At 39.5% G+C, this 21,694-nt stretch overlaps 1 protein-coding gene across 2 annotated transcripts in view; it reads left to right on the top strand.

Moving 5' to 3' along the window:
• Positions 1-21,694, top strand: part of NCKAP1 (NCK associated protein 1) — a 107,345-nt gene that overhangs the window by 73,891 nt on the left and 11,760 nt on the right. For both annotated transcript variants that reach the window (XM_065413201.1, XM_065413202.1), the window contains 9 exons: positions 553-672; positions 3,189-3,328; positions 4,661-4,792; positions 7,875-8,093; positions 8,492-8,622; positions 9,046-9,143; positions 13,399-13,492; positions 14,792-14,874; positions 15,374-15,454. In XM_065413201.1, coding sequence (XP_065269273.1) covers positions 553-672; positions 3,189-3,328; positions 4,661-4,792; positions 7,875-8,093; positions 8,492-8,622; positions 9,046-9,143; positions 13,399-13,492; positions 14,792-14,874; positions 15,374-15,454 — 1,098 coding nt within the window. The remainder of the gene's footprint in view (positions 1-552; positions 673-3,188; positions 3,329-4,660; positions 4,793-7,874; positions 8,094-8,491; positions 8,623-9,045; positions 9,144-13,398; positions 13,493-14,791; positions 14,875-15,373; positions 15,455-21,694) is intronic.

Here is a 21,694-nt window from a genome sequence, read left to right as displayed (position 1 = left end):
TTTTTTCATGTTTTTCCATGCCCTTTGAAAAAAAAATTTTTTTTTTGAGATTTTTGTGTTTTGGCTTGTAATATCCAACCTTTTGGTTAAGGAGATGCTAACATTTAAATTAGCTGCTTAAAAACACTTTTTTTTTTTTTTTTTTTTAAACTTTGTTGGGTTTTTTTGTGGTGGATGAGGGAAAGAAGATATGGAGAATTTTTTCTTTGACCAGTCTTTTATTAACCACACTCAAAATAACTGTTTTGTAGTACAGCCGTATGTAATATACTGGTAGTATGTGTGCGTACATGCATGCGTAGGTGCGTACATGGGAGTCACTGCCCTCTATTGGCTAGCCGGTCGAAGAGAAGATAAGGGTTGTGTTACTATTGCAGCAGCTAGGGAATATCTCCCTTAGCCCAAGTGATGGAAGTTTTATTTTTGGAGCTAAAAGAGCAGGAATTTAGTCCTAACTCCCCTATTTGCAGTACGTAGACTTGTTGCAGGTATATTATGGGATTGGCAGAAATTTGGAAAACCATTTTTTTTCCCTATTTTCTTTTTTGATAGCGACATCATATTGGAGATCGCAGTCTTTCCTTGTGTAACATGTTCTTGGATGAAATGGCTAAGCAGGCTCGAAATCTTATCACAGATATTTGCACGGAACAGTGTACACTGAGTGACCAGGTGAGAATTAATGTTTTGTTAGAAATAGGTTTTATTCATTTGAGACAGTTCTGAGAAGCTTGTAGTTCAATTCCACGTACACTGTAAATGTTGGTTTTAAAATAAATATTATCCACCATTAATTTTTAAGCTACGGTCCATTTTGGTCAGTTTCAAAGCCATGGAATTTTAAAACTTGTACATTTCATGATTTCAAATATTTAAATCTGAAATTTCCCAGTGTTGTAACTGTAGGGGTCCTGCCCCAAAAGGTGGTTGTGGGGGGTGTTGCAGGGTTATTGTGTGTGTGTGGGGTGTCACGGTATTGCCACTCTTATTTCTGCGCTGCTGGTGGCAGCAGCGCTGCCTTCAGAGCTGGACATCCAGACAGCAGCAGCTACTGGCTGGGAGCCCAGCTCTGAAGGCAGCGCTACAACCAGCAGCGGCACAGAAGTAAGGATGGCATGGTATGGTATTGCTACCCTTACTTCTGCCCTGCTGCTTTCAGAACTGGGCCCTTGGCCAGCGACCGCCAATGTCTGGCTGCCCAGCTCTGAAGGTAGCAACGCAGAAGTAAGGGTGTGATGGCAGGGTATTGCCACCCTTACTTCTGTGCTGCTGCTGGAGGGGTGCTGCCTTCAGAGCTGGGTACCTGGCCAGCAGCCACCGCTCTCCGGCCACCCAGCTCTGAAGGCAGTGCAGAAGTAATGGTGGCAATATCATAACCCCCCTACAATAACCTTGTGACCCCCTTTTGGGTCGGGACCCCCGGTTGAGAAATGCTGGTCTCCCCCAGTGAAGTCTGTATAGAATAGGATAAAAGTACGCAAAAGACCAGGTTTCACGGTCCGTGATGCATTTTTCACGGCCGAGAATTTGGTAGGGCCCTATTTATAAATTGTGATTTATGCAAAAAGAGGACTTATGCTGTCACAATAGGATTGGTGTTGCTTAAAAGGCTGTTGTGTGGTCTTTGTTCATTGTGGTGGTGGTGGAGAAAAAGAGAAAGTGTTAATAGTAAAAGTTGCAGAGAGGCTCTCCAAAGATGGGGATCAACGGTGGAGGTTTGGGAGGCAATGAGTAATGAGAAGGAAGGTTTTTTTAAAAATCACCATTAAGAACAGGAATAATGGCATAATTGACACTAAAACCATGTCACACCTTTATTTTCAAAAACTTGACTGACAACACATCTTTGGATAGCAGTTTAAGCTTTGAGTAATTCACCAGACTTGAGACCAGTGTTGCAAGTTTTGTGTATAATATGGACTTAGGGGGTGTCAAGATCAGGGACAGGTTTAGGTATGGAAGGGTTGTCAGGCTGTTGCTTTGTTGATTGGGGAAGGAAGGTGCTTTAAGATTGGGAGGATCAGAATTTGGCAAGTAATTTTGATGGGCTATATTTAAGAAGTATAGGAAGAGAGAAGAGATTATTTGGTCAAAGATTTGATTAGGAAGAGGTGCCTTATGTGGGAAAGGTAAGGTCGGCACTTTGGTGAAGAGGGTTTTGGTGGTGATGGGGAAATAAATAACATGAAAAGCAAATATATAATCTTTGGTGTTGAAATCTACTAGGAATAAGATTATGCTATATTACAGGTTGGTTGCAACCTAAAATTTTCCACAGTCCTGTGCTAAGTGTCTTGAAAATTCACTTCATTATATATATGTGTACTACCTGCTGTTTATTTAACATGGGTTAATAGTTCATGATACATTTGAGAAATCTACAGAGCCCATCAAGAAACTTGTGGTTGTGTGCACATCTATATACAAATAGAACTGGGTGACATTTTTTTGACTAATAATTTATTCACTGAAAAGCACAGCTTAGGTCAACCTGAAACTATTCATGAATTTGATAGCCAAAACATACTTTTTCTGGGACTTAAACTCACTCTCCTGGGAAGTGAGAGACTCAACTTCAGAGCCCTTCTCTAGGCAGAAGGAGGGGATTAATGTGGGTATCTCCCATACCCTGGGTGATTGCCCTAAGAACCGGGGCTATACATTATAAGGGACGTGGCACCACCATCACCACTTCCTCCTTTGGCTGTTTTGTGAATTTAGCCCAGGTCAAACAAAATATTTTGTTCACCAGAAATGAATTTTTTGTTGACTTTTTGATTCATTGTTTTTTTAATTTTCATTTTGTTTGACCCGACTTGAATTTTTTATTTTTTTCAGAAATGCTAGTGAACCAAAACAAGTTATTTTCCCACCTCTTTATATAAATACGCACACATATTTTTTTATATATTATCAAATTACTCCATGGCATTTATTCTCTTCTATTTATTTCTCTAAGTGTTCAGACACTCTGAGATCATTTTCATAGCTGTATTCCTAATCAGTTTTCGTTTTGGGCATATCTTGAAAGTGAATGAGGATGGGGTGGAGAACTTTCCTAAGCTGGAATTGTATACTCAGCTAAACAACATATAAAGTGTGGATTTCTTTGTGATGAATACTCCACCTGAACCATAACTTTATTTTTAATCTAATAGTGGCTAAGATTTTTTTTCATCCTCTTTTAGCTGCTGCCAAAGCATTGTGCCAAAACAATCAGTCAAGCAGTGAACAAAAAGTCAAAAAAACAGACCGGAAAGAAAGGGGAACCGGAGAGGGAGAAACCGGGAGTAGAAAGCATGAGGAAAAACAGATTGGTGGTGACCAAGTAAGCACGTTCTCTTGCTATTTCTTCCTCCTCCTCCTGCATTCTCCCCAATCCTTTTGTGTAAACATGGATATTTTCTTTGTGTTGATTTACATGGTTAATTTTAGGACCAGTAATAATGGAATTTTCACTTTATCTTTTGAATAAATTTACAGCCATGTAAACAAAGGGGTGGGGGTGTGTCTCTCTCCTCCCTCCCCCATTGGCTGTGTGGAGAAGGTGGGGCTTACACATCCTTTAATCTACCCCTTCAGCATTCTCTCTCCTGGGCAGCACAATCACACCAGGTAGTTCTGCCCCACTCAGAATTTTGGCTAGCCTGTGGGGCAGGAGAGCAGTGTCAGTTGCACCTTGCCACCAAACTGCCATCTGATTTGATGAAGCGCTAAGTCTCCTTCCATCCTTTGCACCCCCACCTGTCAGGGAAGCTTCTCTGAATAGCAGCTGCCACGAGGGGTTGAAAGCTATTAGAAAAGCAATGCGATAGGAACACAGCAGGAGAAGAGTGCATATGGTAAAGGGGACAAAAACACCAGGATGAGGGGAAATGATGGAAAAGAGGTTCTCAAACAGAGTCGGGACTCCTGAGGGGGTCGCAAAGTTATTACATGGGGAGTCGCAAGCTGTCAGCCTCCACCCCAAACCCCGCTTTGCCTCCAGCATTTATAATGGTGTTAAATACTTAAAGTATTTTTAATTTATTAGAGGGGTCGCACTCAGAGGCTTGCTATGTGAAAGGGGACACCAGTATAAAAGTTTGAACCACTGTAATAGTGCTTACCATTATAGTTGGAAGTGCTGAGTATGTGTGTGCACTTTGTGAAGGAAAGCTTGCTGCCACAGTCAGCAATGGGGCATCAGATGGCTAGCATGAGTGGAGTGGTTGAAGGAGAAAGCTTACTTAGAATTTGTGAAATTAGTTAGTTTTAATCTTAAGAATTTTTTAATAACTTTCAGTGGTTACGACATATAGTCTCTTGAAGTGATTGTTGGATTACAAAACATAAATTAAGCAACCCCCTAAAGAAATTTTTCATTTTGGTGAACTGTGCAACAATCTTTCTTTTCTGCACAGTACAGAGCAACACACAACCGTAGCATCCTGCATTAGCCAGTTTTCTCCCAAAATCTGATTTTAAATTAACTAGGTGTGAAAAGCCTCCTCATATGATTACTGCACACTGCTAACTTGTTTTTAAAGGACAGAACTAGTTGATCTTACTTACTTACATAAAAATTGTGAGCAACACTCCCCAATAATAATGTGTGCCTGTGTTTCTTTGAAATAGTTTTGTAATTTCTCATGTAATTTGTGTGTCAATTTTTTTTAAGCCTGGACAAACTGCACACTGCACTTTCCGAGCTCTGCTTCTCAATCAATTACGTACCAAACATGGTTGTCTGGGAACATACGTTTACCCCAAGGGAGTACTTAACATCTCACCTGGAAATCCGTTTTACCAAGTAAGAGACTGCAAAATTAAATTTTTACTTAGCCAAGGAAAATAAATCATTTTTTGTTCTAACATTAAAAATACTGTGTATCTATTTCACAAGACTACTTTTAAAGATGAACTGCAAAGCTTTAAAATAGCAAATTCTAAGAACCAAGATTCCAAATCAATTAGAATACATATGTAGGCATACAACATTTTTGAAATTTAAATTATATTTAAAACAAAATATTTGAAAATAAATTTCCTCTACTTACCTCCCAGATTCTCTGTTCCTAGTTCCATATTCTTCATAGGAGTCCATGACTACAAATCCTAATAGTACAGAGATTCTCTTCACACTGCCACATCCCTGCAGTGCTGAACCTTGTTTCCAGTGTTTGATTTTACCAGTGTTTGGAGGGGGGACTTAGAAATATGAACTCAAGACCTGGCAAGGAACCTAAGAGGAAACTTTTTAACATTTTTGCTTTAAAATAAAAAGTGCTGTGGGCTGGTGTAATGGTTGCTTGATGCATTACTAGGTGGGTGCTTGGCTTGGCTTGGCTTGGCTTTTCCCTGTAGTAAGTGGGTGCAGTAAAAGGTAAATTTCAACCTCTTGTGAGAATTTCTCATTGTAAAAGCTATTCCTGTTGATCATGCTGGCGGTTAGCTTTGGTAGAGATTCTAATTATATCTTCTGTATTTCACATAAGGTTTTAGGGGGTCTCTACTGATCAGGACATGGTCTGAGGATACTTTTGTCTAGAATGTTCTCTTGATACACTGGGAAGTGATGGTGACATAAAAAGGGTAAAAAAGTTGACTTTTCATGAAGTCCTGGGTTTAAGACCCTAAACCACAGTGTTCTCTGTAATTTTATTTTTTGCCTTATGGGTGGGTAGCAAGTCCACAAAAATGCTGAGTGATGGTTTTGAGGGGGTACTCAGGGCAGCCCCAAGCTAGGAATGGGATTTGCTATTCAAAGACTGCAATGTCTTAATTTTTTTTTTATTTCTGATGTTAAGTGGTATTTCTTCCAGAGGTCTGCAGTTTATCTTTATTCTAAGGATTGATTTCCTATCCTATATAAACATGTTAGTTTTTGCTACTTTAAGCTTGTATATTTCTTTTTGTGATTGAACTATTGCTTATATTGCTATGCCAGCTTTATTTTGTAATGTAGCACTTCCTGAAATAGGTTTAAAAAAGAAAGATTGCATCAGAGGCAAACTTGTAAAAATAAATAGTAAAATGTTTCAACAATAAATGTCACTTGCTTCAAAAAAAAAAAAAAATTGCATTTGGTTTTAAATAAACTTCAATTCTGCTAAAACAGTCATTTCATGTCCAGCTCTTCTTGTCCTGCCTTCGTAACGTGTATCACTATGAGCACAAACTTGTGTGTAATTATAATCTTTAAGTCTAAAATGACTACCAAAATACTGAATTACTTTTCAAGCTCTTTGACTCTATTTACTGTATAAAAGCCTAGTCCTTTAATGGGCATAAAATGTGCTCAGTACCTCAAAGTCAATAGGAGTGGAGAACGGTCAGCATCTTTCAGGATCAGGGTCTAAGCGGGCAGCTGTCCTCTAGAGGGTTCAGCATGGGACTGTGAATCAGTCTGATATATGGTTCATGCCTAGTATTGTTAACTTATTGTGTGAATTTGGGCAAATCAAGTTTTACTGCAGTTTCCCTGTCTGTAAATTAGGGCTAATGATTAAGGTTAAGTTTCTGTCACGGGTATTTTTAGTAAAAAATCAGTGTCAGGTTGCCGGCAATAAACAAAAATTCACAAAAGCCCACGAATTTACAGTCAGTTCTGGTGTGCTGCCTTTCCCCCCCCCTCCCCCTGCTGCTCTTCTGGAAGCCCTGGGATGACAGCTGCTGCAGACCTGCCCCAGAAGAAGTCACAGAAAATGAGAGAGAATCATTTCCTTAATAGTGATTACTTGGCTTATATAAAGCACTCTGAGATCTATGGGTGAAAGGCACTATTTAAGTGTCGTGTGTTTTTCAGACAATTTTTAATAGGAAATAAAAATCACTTTTGTGGCTAAAATCGTATAACCAAGAAATGCTTATGCAGAGTCCACTGACAAATGCTTAGCACTAAAATAATGAATGCTAACACAGTTGAAGGGAGCCCAGTAGGCTGACACTTCCTTATGTAGAAGTGGTATCTTTTAATCCATTTTTAAAAATGAATATCGGGAAAAACTTCCTAACAGTGAGATGTGGTAATAATTTTCCAAGAGAAGTAGTAGAAGATCCATTAAACGAGACAATTAAAATTAGATTTGACAGACTAATTACAGATATGTTCTAGTCTTGAGAACAATACTGCACTTGCACAGAATGGACTAGATTATTTACTAGGACTCCATTTCTAACATAATACATTGTTTTGATTCAGGAAATTAAATTGTCCATTCTTAATATGCTCGGTTGTCTTTGTTTTGCAGTGCATGTAAATTAGATCACAAGCTGATCTGAGCCCCCAGCATGAATTAATTCTTTTACTTTCAATTTTGTTGTTAATTAAATTTCCTTTTGTGCTTATTTTAATGATAAATTTTATTTTAAACCCTTTAAAAATATATAGAAATGGACATAAACTATAACAGCACCTTTGTACAAAGAATTTGTCCTAAATGGTGCTCCTGAGAATGGTTATAAATTAACTGGCTGGTGCGTCCTTTTAAGCCCAAGTATGTGTTCATGTGGTAGATAATTACAGCTAGTTTCTCTCATGCAAATGTATTTTGGGAGCCTTTTAAAGTGTTTTCTTGACCAAATTGCTTGTGGTTTAAATCTTCTAGTTCATGGGTCATTCACTTGATGGTAGACCATATTTCCCTGGGTGTCTTCATAGTGTTCGCTAAGTGTTTGTGTTAAGAATTCCCATGCAATTTTATCTGAGAGCATGTATTATGAATACAGTATTCCTGCTGATTTCTCTTTTGGAAAAGAGCTGCTATCCTGTTTTAAATCTCATTGAGATATTCGTCTAAAAGTTTGAATACCCAATCCTTTATACAACCAGGAAGAATTAACTATTGCTTAATTTCATTAATGTACAAAGGTAACTCTTTTCTCTTTAAAAGGTCAATTGTTGGAATGACTATGTATAATCAAGCAACACAAGAGATTGCAAAACCTTCAGAGCTGTTAACGAGTGTAAGAGCCTACATGACAGTACTCCAGTCAATAGAAAATTATGTGCAGATTGACATAACAAGAGTATTTAACAATGTTCTTCTTCAGCAAACCCAGCATTTGGATAGTCATGGGGAGCCAACTATTACCAGTCTGTACACAAATTGGTAAGAACGTAACCCTATTAACATCTATTGTGAGCTCTTTGTTTTACGTTTAAATACACTTAAAATCTAATTAAGCTGGATAGCCTGCATCAGGAAATTGGAATTGTGTATGGCATGAACACTTGCAAATTTGCAAGTTTCAAACAAGACAGATTTACTGTTTCTACCAATAGCTGTTTAAAAAAGAGTCCAAAAACTCACTGAACTCTTCTGGTTGCAGAGGGCACAGTTAAGCCATTGAAATGGAACTTAAGTGGTGTGTAAGCCTTATGCTGTCCTTCTGTACAAGGATGAATTTCACCCTTGCAGAACAATGAAACTTTTTTAATGTTATGAGTAGCCATGGTATCATTCTCATTGAACTAATATTTTTACATTAATTTTTTTTTCCTGCTCAGGTATTTGGAAACCTTGCTAAGGCAAGTCAGCAATGGGCATATAGCATATTTCCCAGCAATGAAGGCATTTGTGAACTTGCCCACAGAAAATGAGTTGACGTTTAATGCTGAAGAATACTCTGACATATCAGGTAAACTTTTTATGACATGGTTCTAGATATTCTTTGTGAGGGCTGTTTTTCATGTGCTTGAGACTAAGACTTTTAGAGAGATTGTGGAATACCAGTATTGTTTTTAGAGAAATATTCTATTATACAGAAGAATTTTGCCTTTCTCGTGTTCTCTCCTTGCTGTTTTTGTGTTATGCTACCCGGGCGGAAAAGTACCAATTTTTTTCTTGCTCTTGCTGAAACAATTATTGGCTATGTACATGTGATTTGTTGTAAGTAAATACAGTAGGTGAACTTACTACCCCACTGTTGTTATAACTTAATCTTTACTCTGTATCCAGTTTTGAGATTGCTCTGATACAATGGTATTGTTACATGTGTTATGGTTGTTAAATCACTGCAAAATAAATGTCAACATAAAGACAATTGTTTTTTCTTCCTTAGAAATGAGGGCCCTCTCAGAACTACTAGGACCATATGGCATGAAGTTCTTAAGTGAAAGTCTTATGTGGCACATTTCCTCACAGGTTGCTGAACTTAAGGTAATTATATTTTGATTTTTTTCCCCTATGCACATTTTATTTATAGTGCCCAAGAGCTATGCTTTGCATGTTATTCACTGAGTATTACCATACCACACTAAAACTGAAAACATATGGGTATTTTTTTCTCATTCGTATCTGTCATCTGTGAACACACAGTACACTTGAGCATATCTCTGTATCATATTCTCTCAATGGTTGGACTACATCCAAAACACCGCATTTCTAAGAGCCCTTTCCTTTAAATTAACATCAAGAATCTGCTACTATATTAGCATATCTTGCTCACTTTGATTGCACTTAATTTCAAGTAAGCTTTATTTTATGTTTTGCTATTTTTAGCTCTTTAATTTTTTGACAAAATTATCCTTTCCAGTTTGAATGGTTTTCCTTTAAAATAGATTGAGCTTTGTTCAGGTCGATGAAATACCTGTTCAAATGCAAGTTGTCCTCAGGGATTTGAATAGTTTGAGTGCTTTGGGACTTCATTATTACAGTGTTTTCCAACTGAACGTTAAGACCCAGTAGTACAGTGTACTCAAGTACAACTTGAAAGATTCTGTTCTAAAAAAAATTAGACCTACTATTACCATTTTACTATACAAAGCCAGGGCAGCTTTAGTCAGGATTCATGGGAGTGATTGAATCCACAGAAACCCTTGCAGTGGTAGCACCTGTCCCAAGGGTCTGGGCCTGACTCCCCACTCCCGGCGTTGTGACCTGGCACGCAGGCTGCCAGGCCAAACCTGAGCAGCACTGCAAGCCTGTGCGCCTTGTCATTATGCCTAGAGCAGGGAGCCAGGTCCAACCCTTTGGGACAGGACCCAGTGCTGCAGGAGTGAATGTGTGGTGGGCTTTGTTCTCCAGCACACTCTCCCTCCTCCGGCCTTCCCTTCCACAACTAGTGTTAGGATTGCAGTGCCAGGGCAGATGTGCTGCTGCGGGTGGTTGGTGCTTCCGCCCCCCAGCAAGGCTAAGAGGAGTGCACCTATTAAAAAGGGAGGGTGCATCTGCTGCTGATACAAAGGCAATAAATCTAGTGTGTTGCTCTGCAAAAGTTGAATGGAAATTAACACTATAAGTGGGTATTCAAGCAGTTTCCTACATATGCAACCAAATTCACGTAAATTAACACTGACAGTGGAAAAGTACATTTAATACATATTTATACTAACTCTTGTTAGGTGAACATTTTAAAATATCTAAGAAGATTATTCTGATATTTTTGCCAGTCAGTAGCCTGTTTATGCAAATAGACTGTGGGCTATAAAAACTGTGCTATTCATGTTATTAACCCCTCTAATATTGTAATTTATGGACTTAGTAGCAAGTTAGTAGCCATATTGAGTCCCACTCCATTTTTTTTCTCATTGCAGTTAGTGATGGGTTTGCATTTATTTGGAACATACTGCCTGATGATGGCTGCTGACTTACTGTTTTTAAAAACAAACAGCTTAAATTCTTGGAGAGTTTTTGATTTCCAGTTACATTTGTTCTTGAAAAAATCCTTTTAGAATACCATAACCCTTTTAAAGTGTGTGCACATCTATATACATTCATTCTCCCCACCTCACCCCATATGCATTTTCCTTCATTATTGTGAATTTCAGTGATATTGAATTGCCAGGGTGTATGATACCCTTGAAAATATGAAGTTAAGCTGAGATATTGCAAGCTTTCCCATTTCCCTAAACAGTGTGTATGACTGGTTGAGCCCCCTGGGGTATCACCTGGTGTGCTGGGATGCCACTGATTCAGACTGTACTTCGGCATGTGTGGGAGGTGGTACTTTCCTTTTCCCCTCTTCATGATGCATGGCTTGGGGAGGAGGGTAGGTTATCTCATGCTGCTTCAGGGCATTGGAGCCATTGCTGTTACTAATGGGTAGTGAAGTTGGCAACATATTAGTTCCTATCTGAGGAACTGGAGTGGCTACTGCTTGTTGCCTAGTTGAGTAGCCATTTTGGGCTCCGTTTCAGACTTACCCTTCCCAGCCTTGAATTGGGATACTAAATCTTTTGTGATGCCTAGGGGTAGGCTGATCGCCAAGTATGGGATTTTACTCAGATGGCAGAATTGGAAAACATCCTGTATGGGTTTTTACCTTCCATCTGGAAGACCTCCAGGGTGGTTTAGGGGGTTTACATTCCAATTGTCGCAACTCCGGTAGTTACAGTGCAGTTGGTAGATTATAAGGGGTCCATTTGAGGTCCCTGTAACCCGTCAGCTATTTGAACATTGGTCCTGGGCATAGCATTGCATGGTTAAGAAGTATGCCTCAGTCTCTCGCAGCTTGTAGGTTCCCTTCTGTTATTTCTCCTGCCTTCAGTGTGGAGGAGGGGAGCCCAGAGTCCCTAGGCAGGCCTGAGGGCATAGGGGGCATGACCTTCACAAACACCTTCAGTTTTGTAATACCCAGTCGTTGGTGGTAGTTGAAGTCCGCAGTGGAACAAGATTTCCAGGTAGTTTGGGGGTGGGTAACAATTTTGTCAAGTTACATAGAGTAATACTATGGTATTTGTGTCTCATTGTTTGTGTTCACATTATTATTTTAATTTGTTGTTGAATTTCCATGCTTACCAATTAATGTTTTCACCCTGTTTGTTGCAGACTTATAAGGCCTCTTATAAAGATGTTTGCAAAAGTCACTACTTGAGCCTTACATCTCCCTTCCCCAAATGTGTTTGGATACAACTTGTTGTCTCTTCATGAGCCTGCTTTGGTTGTTGGATCATGGAGTCCATCTTCTCTTTAGAGTACAGATGAAAAGTCAAAGTTTTTATAGTTATATGTACTCCTGTTAATGAGGTATCATTTTTTCCCTCATGTTTTAGGCTGTGGCTTACTGCTACTCCGTAGCTGATCTGTATTGGCAGAAGTCTGCTCCAATAGGACAATTGTTTTCCATGTTGGCTATTCTGAGAGTGCTTATTATCTTCCAATCCAGAGTGTCCCTTCCTCTGTGTTCCTGTTTTCGTCTCCCATCTTCCTTATGTATGTTCCAGCATTGGCCGTATTTTCAGGGGCATAAAGCACCAAACGGACTCTTAAAGAGTTAGAGAGTGGTGTCTAGGGAGAAGTAGGCATAATCTTTCCTCCACTTAGTAGTATGCAGAGCTACATGGAGGTTGGCCTCTCCGTAAGCAGCTTAATTAACATGTAAGACAATAGTTCTATCTCTAAAGATAAACATTTGAATGGATTATCATTCATTTACTGTAGCTTCCCTTTTTATAAGAGTAAAATAACCACTTCTTGCTTGTGGTTGGAGGACTTGAGGTAGCATAGGTGCCTTACCAGGTGGTACAAAAAAATGCCTTGTTGGATCCAACAGGTTCAACTTTATAGCTGTGGTTATGCAGCTTCACAGTCCTTCAAATCCCTTATAATTTATATATTTGGAGAATAATTATTACACTTACATACTTGCTACGGAGATCTCTAGCTCATATGTGTTTATTTAAGAATCAAAGAAAAACACTTCCTTTATATATTGTTTCAGCCAAACTGTGTTTGACATGCAGAAGAATTCTGGCTTTCTTTTAAAGTTGACTTACTGCTTGAGACTAAATTGCATGGATTTAAATAAACAATTTCATATTCCTTTTTCTTTAATACTCTGTTTTTGTGATCGGAGTCAAAGAAAATAATCTTAGGAAAGCTGCACTGATATTTAATGTTTGAATAATTTATGAGGACCAGATTATTTAAAAAAATAAAACCTCTCTTGTTTTACATTAAAATGTGAAGCAATCAAAATTTGTGAGAAGCACTGCTTTCCAGTTAAGGAGGCTTCCTAAATTCACTACAATCCAACCGTCACCAAAGCATACATCTAGTGAAAAGAGCAAGGGAGTGGGCTGGTGTACGAAAAAAGCTATTGAGATGTGAATAATTAGAATATTATTGGAGTTAAATATAATTAGTATAAAGCATCTTTATACAAGGTTTATTTTGTTAAGTTTTAGTCTAAAATCATTAAACTCATTTTGTGAAATTGCACATTCTTCTGAAAATATGAACTGCATTCCCATCAGCAGTTTTTCTTCCTCTCTTGGTCATTCAGAGCTCTCTTTGGTGTACAATCAGGATTTACCAGAATAATCCTGTCGTTCCTTCAGAAGAAAGATAGCGGGAACATCTGGATTTCATGAGCTTGATTTCCTGCTTGCCAGATTGAAATGTCCTAAAGCATGCACCTATCTTTTTAACATACTGAGATCTACGGCTGACCTGAGGTCTTGCTTCTCTTTAGAAACTTGTGGTGGAGAATGTTGAAGTGCTAACACAAATGAGGACCAGCTTTGACAAACCAGACCAGATGGCAGCACTCTTTAAAAGATTATCATGTGGGTACCTAGCAATATTGTTTTTATTTTTCTTTTTCTTTTTGTTCCTGCAGTTGTCTGCATAAATAAAACAACTTTGTGAAAACTATCCTCTCTGAATTTAATATACATGAACGTTGAAATGTATATTTCATTCACTAGAGTTTACTCATAATGTATGTGAACTGATTAAATTTTAAAACTTATCTAGCCTGTTCATGTGTAAACAAAATGAGATTTCAGTGTAAATTAGTGCATAAACACTTGGATATAAAAGCTGGGGTGGGGGCATGTGCAAAAATATGATGCCTTTCTGCCAAGGGATAGGGGCTGTCATGCATTGGGATGAAACAGATCTTGTCGTCCACTTCTAATAGCCATAAATATAATTCTTCAAAGTACAGGCATGTAGAAGTATATGCATGCAGAGCAGAAATTGAAAAGTGTTTTGTGGATACACCAGTTTTAAATATGATTCCATCGTGGTGTATTGTTGCATTCTTTAGAAAAACAGGGGTGTTTAAAAGTAAGTATTAAACTGAGACATTGTAAACTATACAGAGAAGAGTGTTTACATCCAGACATTGACATCTGTGTGTAAACAAGCTCATTCTTTTGAAGTAGTCAACAGGAGTTCATACATTTATTGCCAAATACAAATATCAGCTACATACAAAAAACAATTGTCAGGAATATTTTAGTTCTTGTGATTTTTGCCTTTGTTAGAATGTCACATACTTTAAAGTTGTTTCTGTATTTTCCTGCTGATATTAATTTGGGGTAGAATGTTTGAAAAGGCTTGTTTTGTAAATCTTGGGATATATTCTAGTTCAGGGGTTCTTACATTTTTTTTTTTGCTGGGCCACCCTTTGAAAATATTTCACAGTGTGATGATCCCCTTTCCCTTTTGGTACTGGACATAGCTTTCATGACATCAGTCCAGATCCCTACAGAGCTAAGTAACTATACCATGCCACCTTTACTTCTGTGCTGCTGCTGGCGGTAGCTTTGCCTTCAGAGCTGGGTGCCCAGCCAGCAGCCTCGACTCTCCAGCCACCCAGCTCTGAAGGCAGTGCCACCACCAGCAGCAGTGCAGAAGCAAGGGTCACATAGTATGGTATTGCCACCCTTACTTCTGTGCTGCTGCCTGCAGAGTTGAGTGCCCGGCCAGCAGCCACCGCTGTCCGGCTGCCCAGCTTGGAAAGCAAGGAAAAGGGTGATCTCACGATCCCCTTACAATAGCCTTGTGACCTCCATTTTGGGTCAGGACTTCAAGTTTGAGAAATGCTGTTCTAGTTCACTATTTTTCTTCTAATTCAGCTGTTGACAGTGTTCTGAAGAGGATGACCATTATTGGCGTAATCTTGTCTTTTCGCTCATTGGCACAGGAAGCACTTAGAGATGTAAGAAATAACTAAATTTATTCTGCATGATGTTAAGATGAATTAATATTGTATTTAAATGTCTCAGCATTCAGGTGTCTTGTGTTTTAAAAATAAAACCAAACTTAAAATAAGTTGCCTTGTGGGTAAAATGGGTATATGCAGAAACATACTGAACCCAAGATTCCCAGTTCTGCAAGATGAAATAGGCATTTACAGAGAATTCATTGGGTACTGTTCAAAACCATTTTGCTGACGATGTTAGAATCTGTAAGATAGTTTTGTCAGTGTGTCAGCATGTGTTTTTCAACTTTAATAATGTCTAAAAGTGCTTGTCCACTTGGTCAATGCTAGGCTCAATTTTGAATGTATTATGCTTCCAAGTCTCTCATAGATTAAACTATCTGATATGCATAAAGTAATAACTCATGACAAAGTAGAGTAAATCCAGTAATAAGTTAGTGTCTAAGATTATTTTTATTGAAAGAATTTTCTAGTTGCATATTTGTTTGTCTCTTAGGTCTTATCCTACCACATTCCTTTCCTTGTAAGTTCAATTGAAGACTTTAAGGATCACATTCCAAGGGAGACTGACATGAAGGTAATGTTTTTGGTTGAGAGAGTCATTTTTATGGCTTACTAAAAATATTGGGCAAAATCATTAACACTTGATGTGAAAAATCCAGAAACAAAGAATATACTGTGAATGTAGGCTATTGTGTTTATGTAACCTCTTATATGTGACCCTTATTATCAAAAACGTAGAACACTAAGACTTTTATGGAAATATATAACAAAGGGTTAAAAAGCAAAGTTTCATCAAGGATTTAAATTGGTTAAGCAGCAGAAAAAGGACCATTCCTGTTTTATTAATGATTTGTTGATGCAACTTGTTGATGACACTAAGTTCTTTTGGCTAGTAAAAGGCGGAAACTTCTTTTGGGTTTAAACACATTAGGGGATTGAAGCCAAAGGGAAAATGCATAAATACATTAGTAAAATAGTCTGAATTTAGAGTTGACAGGAACCTGTGAAGTTGTCAACAGTTTGAAGATTGCTGCCACAAACTGGGGGAATGTCAAAGCAAGTAGGATGTTTGATCTATTTAAAAGGATAAAAAAGTACCAAGCCTATTGTGATATTTGCGAATGATATGGCATCATTTGGAAAACTACATTTAGCTTGGTTTCCTCACTTTAAAAATGTAGCTGTAATTGAAAAGTCCCTGGGAAGGGCTAAAAATGTCTTGATTTTAATGGGATTACGTGTACGAGAGCAGTGCAAAAACTAGGATTATTTAGCCCTGAAAAGGGAAGCATTAGACAGAAGGTTAAATGAAGTATGAGCTTATGTAAGGTATAGTGAAAACTGATAAATCCCTGCTTTTTATGCTAATTTATTGTACAGGGACAAGGGGATAAGTCTGGTACTCTAGCTAGCTGTAAAAAGGAGCTGGATAATCTTGACCAAAGATACTTGTATTTGTTTTCTATAACAGGCATAATTAACTCTCATACTTCAAGGCATGAGCAGGGTCAGGGTCCCTCAAATTTACCACATTGCACAATGGACTCCTCATTATAGGGGATATTCTCCCCTTAAGGATCTGATAAGGGCTATTGTGAGAGGCCGCATACCAGACTTGAAGTACATATGGACTGCTCTGGTATAAGAGATGCTTTTACTTTGAGTGATTGCACATGTCCATTCCACTGTATTTTCTTTTAAAAGAAGAAGAAAAGATTTTGACACCACTTCCCACCTGGGCACCGATGTCAGTACCAGAGTTAAGCCTCGTCTCTGAGCTTCAGGTCCTACCACTCTTGTGGCACACCAATGCCGGTTAGTGTCCTATTCCCCAGTTGCCTTAAGTGCTTGGAGAAGGCTCACATTAGTGACAGGTGCAGTATCTGTAAGGGGTTTAAGCCCTGATCCAAAAAGGATAGGGCAGCTAAACTTAAGTACTTTCTGTCTTCCATCGGAACCTTCCTCTTCAGTCTGGGTATCGAGCACTTCTGCATTGGTCAACAGTGCTCCTCCAGCTTTGTCAGAATTGAGAGATGGATCAGTTTCACCAATGCCAAGAAGAGGTACCACAAGTCATCTAAGCACTCTGTACTGGGCACCTCAAGATCGGAGGTGAAGAGGTTCGAGCTCTACCAAGGACTTGGAGGTGCACTCAAAAAGAAGGCACTTCGCAGAGCAAGCCTCAAAATGGGAGTTTGTTGACTCCAAAGCCTAGTTCAGGCCCGGTGAGACTGACTCCTGATGTGCCAGGTTCATCGTTGTTGCCTCAGATTCCGGTGCCACAAAATCAGTATGCTTTCCTGGTACCATCTATGCCTGAGGAGTTTGTGGCTGTGAGAGAGTTGTTGAATCTCTTGGTGCCATCTTCCCTGGCTCTTCAAGATTCTCTTGGCATCAGCACTAATGGTCACAGCTTCAGCACCACACCATTGTGGAACGATCGGATTTGACAGTTAGCATACAGATTAAAATGGTACTGTCGAGGGAAAGCTGCAGATGATCTCGCAGGTATCCTCTTCTCCAGAATCTGATTCTACCTCACCAGTACTGATGGGGGCAGCTCCTCCATGGTCTGAAGAATCAGATTCTTCTTCGGATTCTGAAGTGCGTTCGTATGTGTCTCAGCCTGGATATGTCCAGTAACCTGTGTGCAGTGCCTACCCACCCTGCTTTCAGCTTCAATTCCAGCAGGGTGTATACTGCAAGGACCCTTGGTCTGTGCACAGTTGGGGGCCAAGGCCATATCAGCAGCCTTTATGGAACTTGTGGAGGTTCCCCCTCAATCAGGAGCATCCCCATCTCCTTCCCAACCTGCTTCCTCGGGTGGTCGACAAGAACATTGATGTTATAAGCATGTATTGACTCCGGCACCAGGCAGGGACAGGACCAATGTTCCCTCTAATTTTTGACAGGCCGTGTGCGCAAAAAATTTCTTCTGTGCAAATTTTTGAAGCAGAGTTCAAATTTGTGCGCCATGAGGCAAATGCGCCCCAGCGAGTAAAATGCTTATACATTTAAAAAGTTTTAATTTGCAATTTGTGATAATAATAGTGCATAGCTCCGATTACGTCCATGCATCTGTGGCAAAAAAACGCAGGAAAATGGAGATGTGTGGGTCCCGACGTGATCAATGTTCCACGTTCGAAATGTTGGCGGGGAGGGATACAATTCATTGCCCTCCTTTCCCTTCCCCTTGCCAGCTAGTAGAATCTGGCTGTGTTGATAGATGGCGGGCGAACAATGTCAAAAGTCGCCCGTAAATGATATTTCGGCCTGGCTCCGATGTAGTATTTCATTTTTTGTGTGCGCAGGTGTTTCGCCGTGTGCACGGGGTTTAGGATCTGTGTGCGTGCGCACAGCTTAGAGGGAACAGTGGACTACTTCTCAGGAGCTACCCCAATAAGAGTTGGAAAAAAATCAACCCCGAGAGCCATTGGTATCCTCTTCCTTATCCCCTGATGAGGCTATTGTGGTGGAACCAATTTTCCCACCGCTGGATGACTACAAAGTCTAGCAGGAGTTGTTGAGAATGATGGCTTTGGACATCCATCCAGAGGAGGGTCCAGTAAAAGTTCCTCAGGCTTGTGGACATTTTAACATCAGTGGTTCCATTAAGGATAGCTCTGCCTATTAACAAGGCTATTCTAGATCCTACTAAGGTTCTTTGGCAGACCCCATTGTCCCTGCCACCTATTGCAAAAAGAGCGGAGAGAATGTACCGAGGGGGGCTAAGGCTACAGGCTAAGGCCAGCCCCCATGGGGGCTGGGGAAGGAAGCACCACCCAGCTCCGCTTCTGGCCCTGCCCCTGGATGCCAGCCCCGTCCCCAGTTGTGGCCCCAGCCTCAGCTGCCTTATCCCTGTCCATGTCCCCCTCTCAACTCTGGGGCTGTGTCCCTACTCCCACCCTGGCTGGGTGAGAGTGCGGACAGAGGTATGGGGGGGGGCGACCTTGAAAAATTTGGGGACTACTGAATTATGGGGATTCCATAGTCTCCCTTGGAAGCCTATTCCAGAGTTTAACTATCCTTTATAGTTAGCAAGTTTTTCCTACTATTTAACCTAATCTCCCTTGCTGCAGATTAAGCCCATTTCTTCTTGTCCTACCTTCAGTGGACATGGAGAGCAATTGATAATCATTCTCTTTATAACAGCCCTTAACCTATTTGAAGACACTTATCAGGTTTCCCGTCAGTCATCTTTTGTCAATACTGAACACGTCCAGTTGTAACCTTTCCTCATAGGTCAGTTTTTCTAAACCTGCTCTCTTCTGGGCTCTGTCAAGTTTGTCCACATCTTTCCTAAAGCACGGCACCCAGAATTGGACACAGTACTTGAGCTGAGGCCTCACCAATGCCAAGTAGAGCAGGACAGTTGCCTCCTGTGTCTTACATATGCCCTAGAATATTAGCCTTCTTTATAACTGTATCCTACTGTTGACTCATTCAATTTGTAATAACCCCCAGATTCTTTTCAGTAGTTACCACTAACCAGTTACTTCACATTGTGTAATTGTGCATTTGATCTGTCCTTAAGTGAAGTATTTTGCACTTATTTTTATTGAATTCATCTTGCTAATTTAAGACCAATTATCCAGTTTGTCAAAGTTGTTTTGAATTCTAAATTCTGCCCTCCAAGAGCTTGCAACTCCTCCCAGCTTGGGGTCATCTGCCCATTTTATAAGCATACTCTCCACACCATTATCCAAGTCATTAATGAAAATATTGAATAATGCTGGACCCAGGACCAAGACCTGTGGAACTCCACTAGATGTGCCATCCCAGTTTGACAGCAGACCATTGATAACTACTCTGAGTTGGTCTCTCAACCAGTTGTACACCCACCTTATAGCGATTTCATCTAGACTGCATTTCGCTAGTTTACTTAGGGAGTGTCATGTGGGACTGTATCAAAAGCCTCACTAAAAATCAAATTTTATCTCTCCCCTACCCCTCCCCCTCCCCCCCACACCCCCTGTCCAATCCAGTAGGCCAGTAACCCTGTCAAAGAAGAAAATTAGATTGGTTTTGGCATGATTTGTTTTTGAGAAATCAAAGTTGGCTATTCCTTATTAACCCTATTATCCTCTAGGTGCTTATAAATGATGTACTCTATTAATTGTATGGTCAGCCATAGACATTTCAGCATTAGAAGAATAAACTGGGTGTGGTTTTCTCTCTCATATTCATATAGGAATAAGATGTGTAAGGGAAAGTATGATTTATAGGAGTTCCCTGTAGTAGGAAACTTCATGCAGAACCCTGTGTCTGTTAGCTGAAGAAGCACCAAGTATTGTTTATCTAACCAAACTAGGATCAATTGAGGGTAAAGATAAACACTAAGCGTTACAGCTTAAGTGTGTTTAAGATTTAAGGGGCACTATAAAAAGTGGCCACTTTATAGGGTAACTCTGCCAAATACATATACTTTATTAATATACCAGCTTGTAACGAAAGGTATTTGTGCCACTTTATCACCTTACTTCAAACTGTACAAGTCCAGTAAACATAAGTAAATCCTGTGATGTCAAGCCTTACAGCACCAGATGTGTGTTCCTTTTTTTTAAAAAAAGGGTTACAACAGAAATGTCAAAAGAATGTATACCAATAAACAACAACAAAAAGGAAGGCAAGGAAAAAAGAACATGGTTTTATGGCAAGGTTCAAGAGGCTATTCAAACCAGAGGTATCTGTCAGAAAGTGGGGATCCAGTCCTCCTCGTGAAGCCAATAAAAGGAACATAAACTACTATGGCATGTAATATGTAAGGTTAAAAATGAGGAAGGCTAGAAGGGAATTAGAAGAGCAAATATTGAATGACATAAAAACAATATGAAATGCATTAAACAGATACTAAAAGCAGGGAGCTCTTGAGAAAAATGTTTGGCCTACTCAACTACCAGAGTAGACGGGCAATTAAAAAAGATGAGGGAAATTGCAATGAAGCTAAATAATTTCTTTGTATCAACCTTCACAACAGAGCATGTTAGGAAGATGCTTTCTCGTTTTAGGAAATAAAGATGAGGTACTTCCAGACGTTGAGATATCAAAAGAGGTGGTGCTGGAACAGGTAGATAAATGAGAGGGGGATTTAATAAGAGCAGGATTGTTTACTTGCAGGAGTTCTGAAAGAACCTGAAAATGAAGTGGCTGAGCTTCTAACAAAAATATGCAATCTCTCCTAGGAGACTGGATACTTTCATACTGGATCAGACCAGAAGCCAATGTGGTCCAGTGGCCTAAAACTAGTACCAGATGCTTCAGAGTAGGATGCCAGGAACTCTGTAGTGGGCATTTATGGAGTAGCCAGCCCAAAGGGAGAGTGTTTCCCATGTTGGCTATTGTTTGGCTTAAGGCAGAAGAATGAAAATTTGTCTTTCTAAGGGGAAAAAATTAAGTTTTTTTTAATGTTAAATTTAACTGTGAATATTCTCATTAAGCTTATAAAAGTCTAATCCTTTTTTAATCTTACTTATCTCTTAGCCTTAATGATTAAAAATTAGCTATTGTACAAGAGGTGTGAAAGGTAGTAAATCTACTTTTAAAGGGTATTAAAGAATGAGAGCGAGAATGAACAGGAAAAAAGGCAAATGTTTCAGAACATGATGTAAGAGAGTATGGAATCTGAGTGTTTACCTGTCAATCTGTCCCACAGGGGATCTTCAACAAAAACAAAATTTTTCATCACTGGTTTTAATATAAAATACATAGGATGAACAACATTCTAAGGTTAAGATTTTTCAAAAGTAACTCGTGAATTTTGGGTTCCTAACTTGAGACACCTTATGTGGACCTAATTTTTCAGAAAGTTCTGTAT

The sequence above is a fragment of the Emys orbicularis genome, chromosome 11, assembly GCF_028017835.1.
Source record: "Emys orbicularis isolate rEmyOrb1 chromosome 11, rEmyOrb1.hap1, whole genome shotgun sequence".
In the NCBI taxonomy this organism is placed as follows: Eukaryota; Metazoa; Chordata; order Testudines; family Emydidae; genus Emys; species Emys orbicularis.
This window is presented reverse-complemented; position numbering and strand designations above follow the sequence as displayed.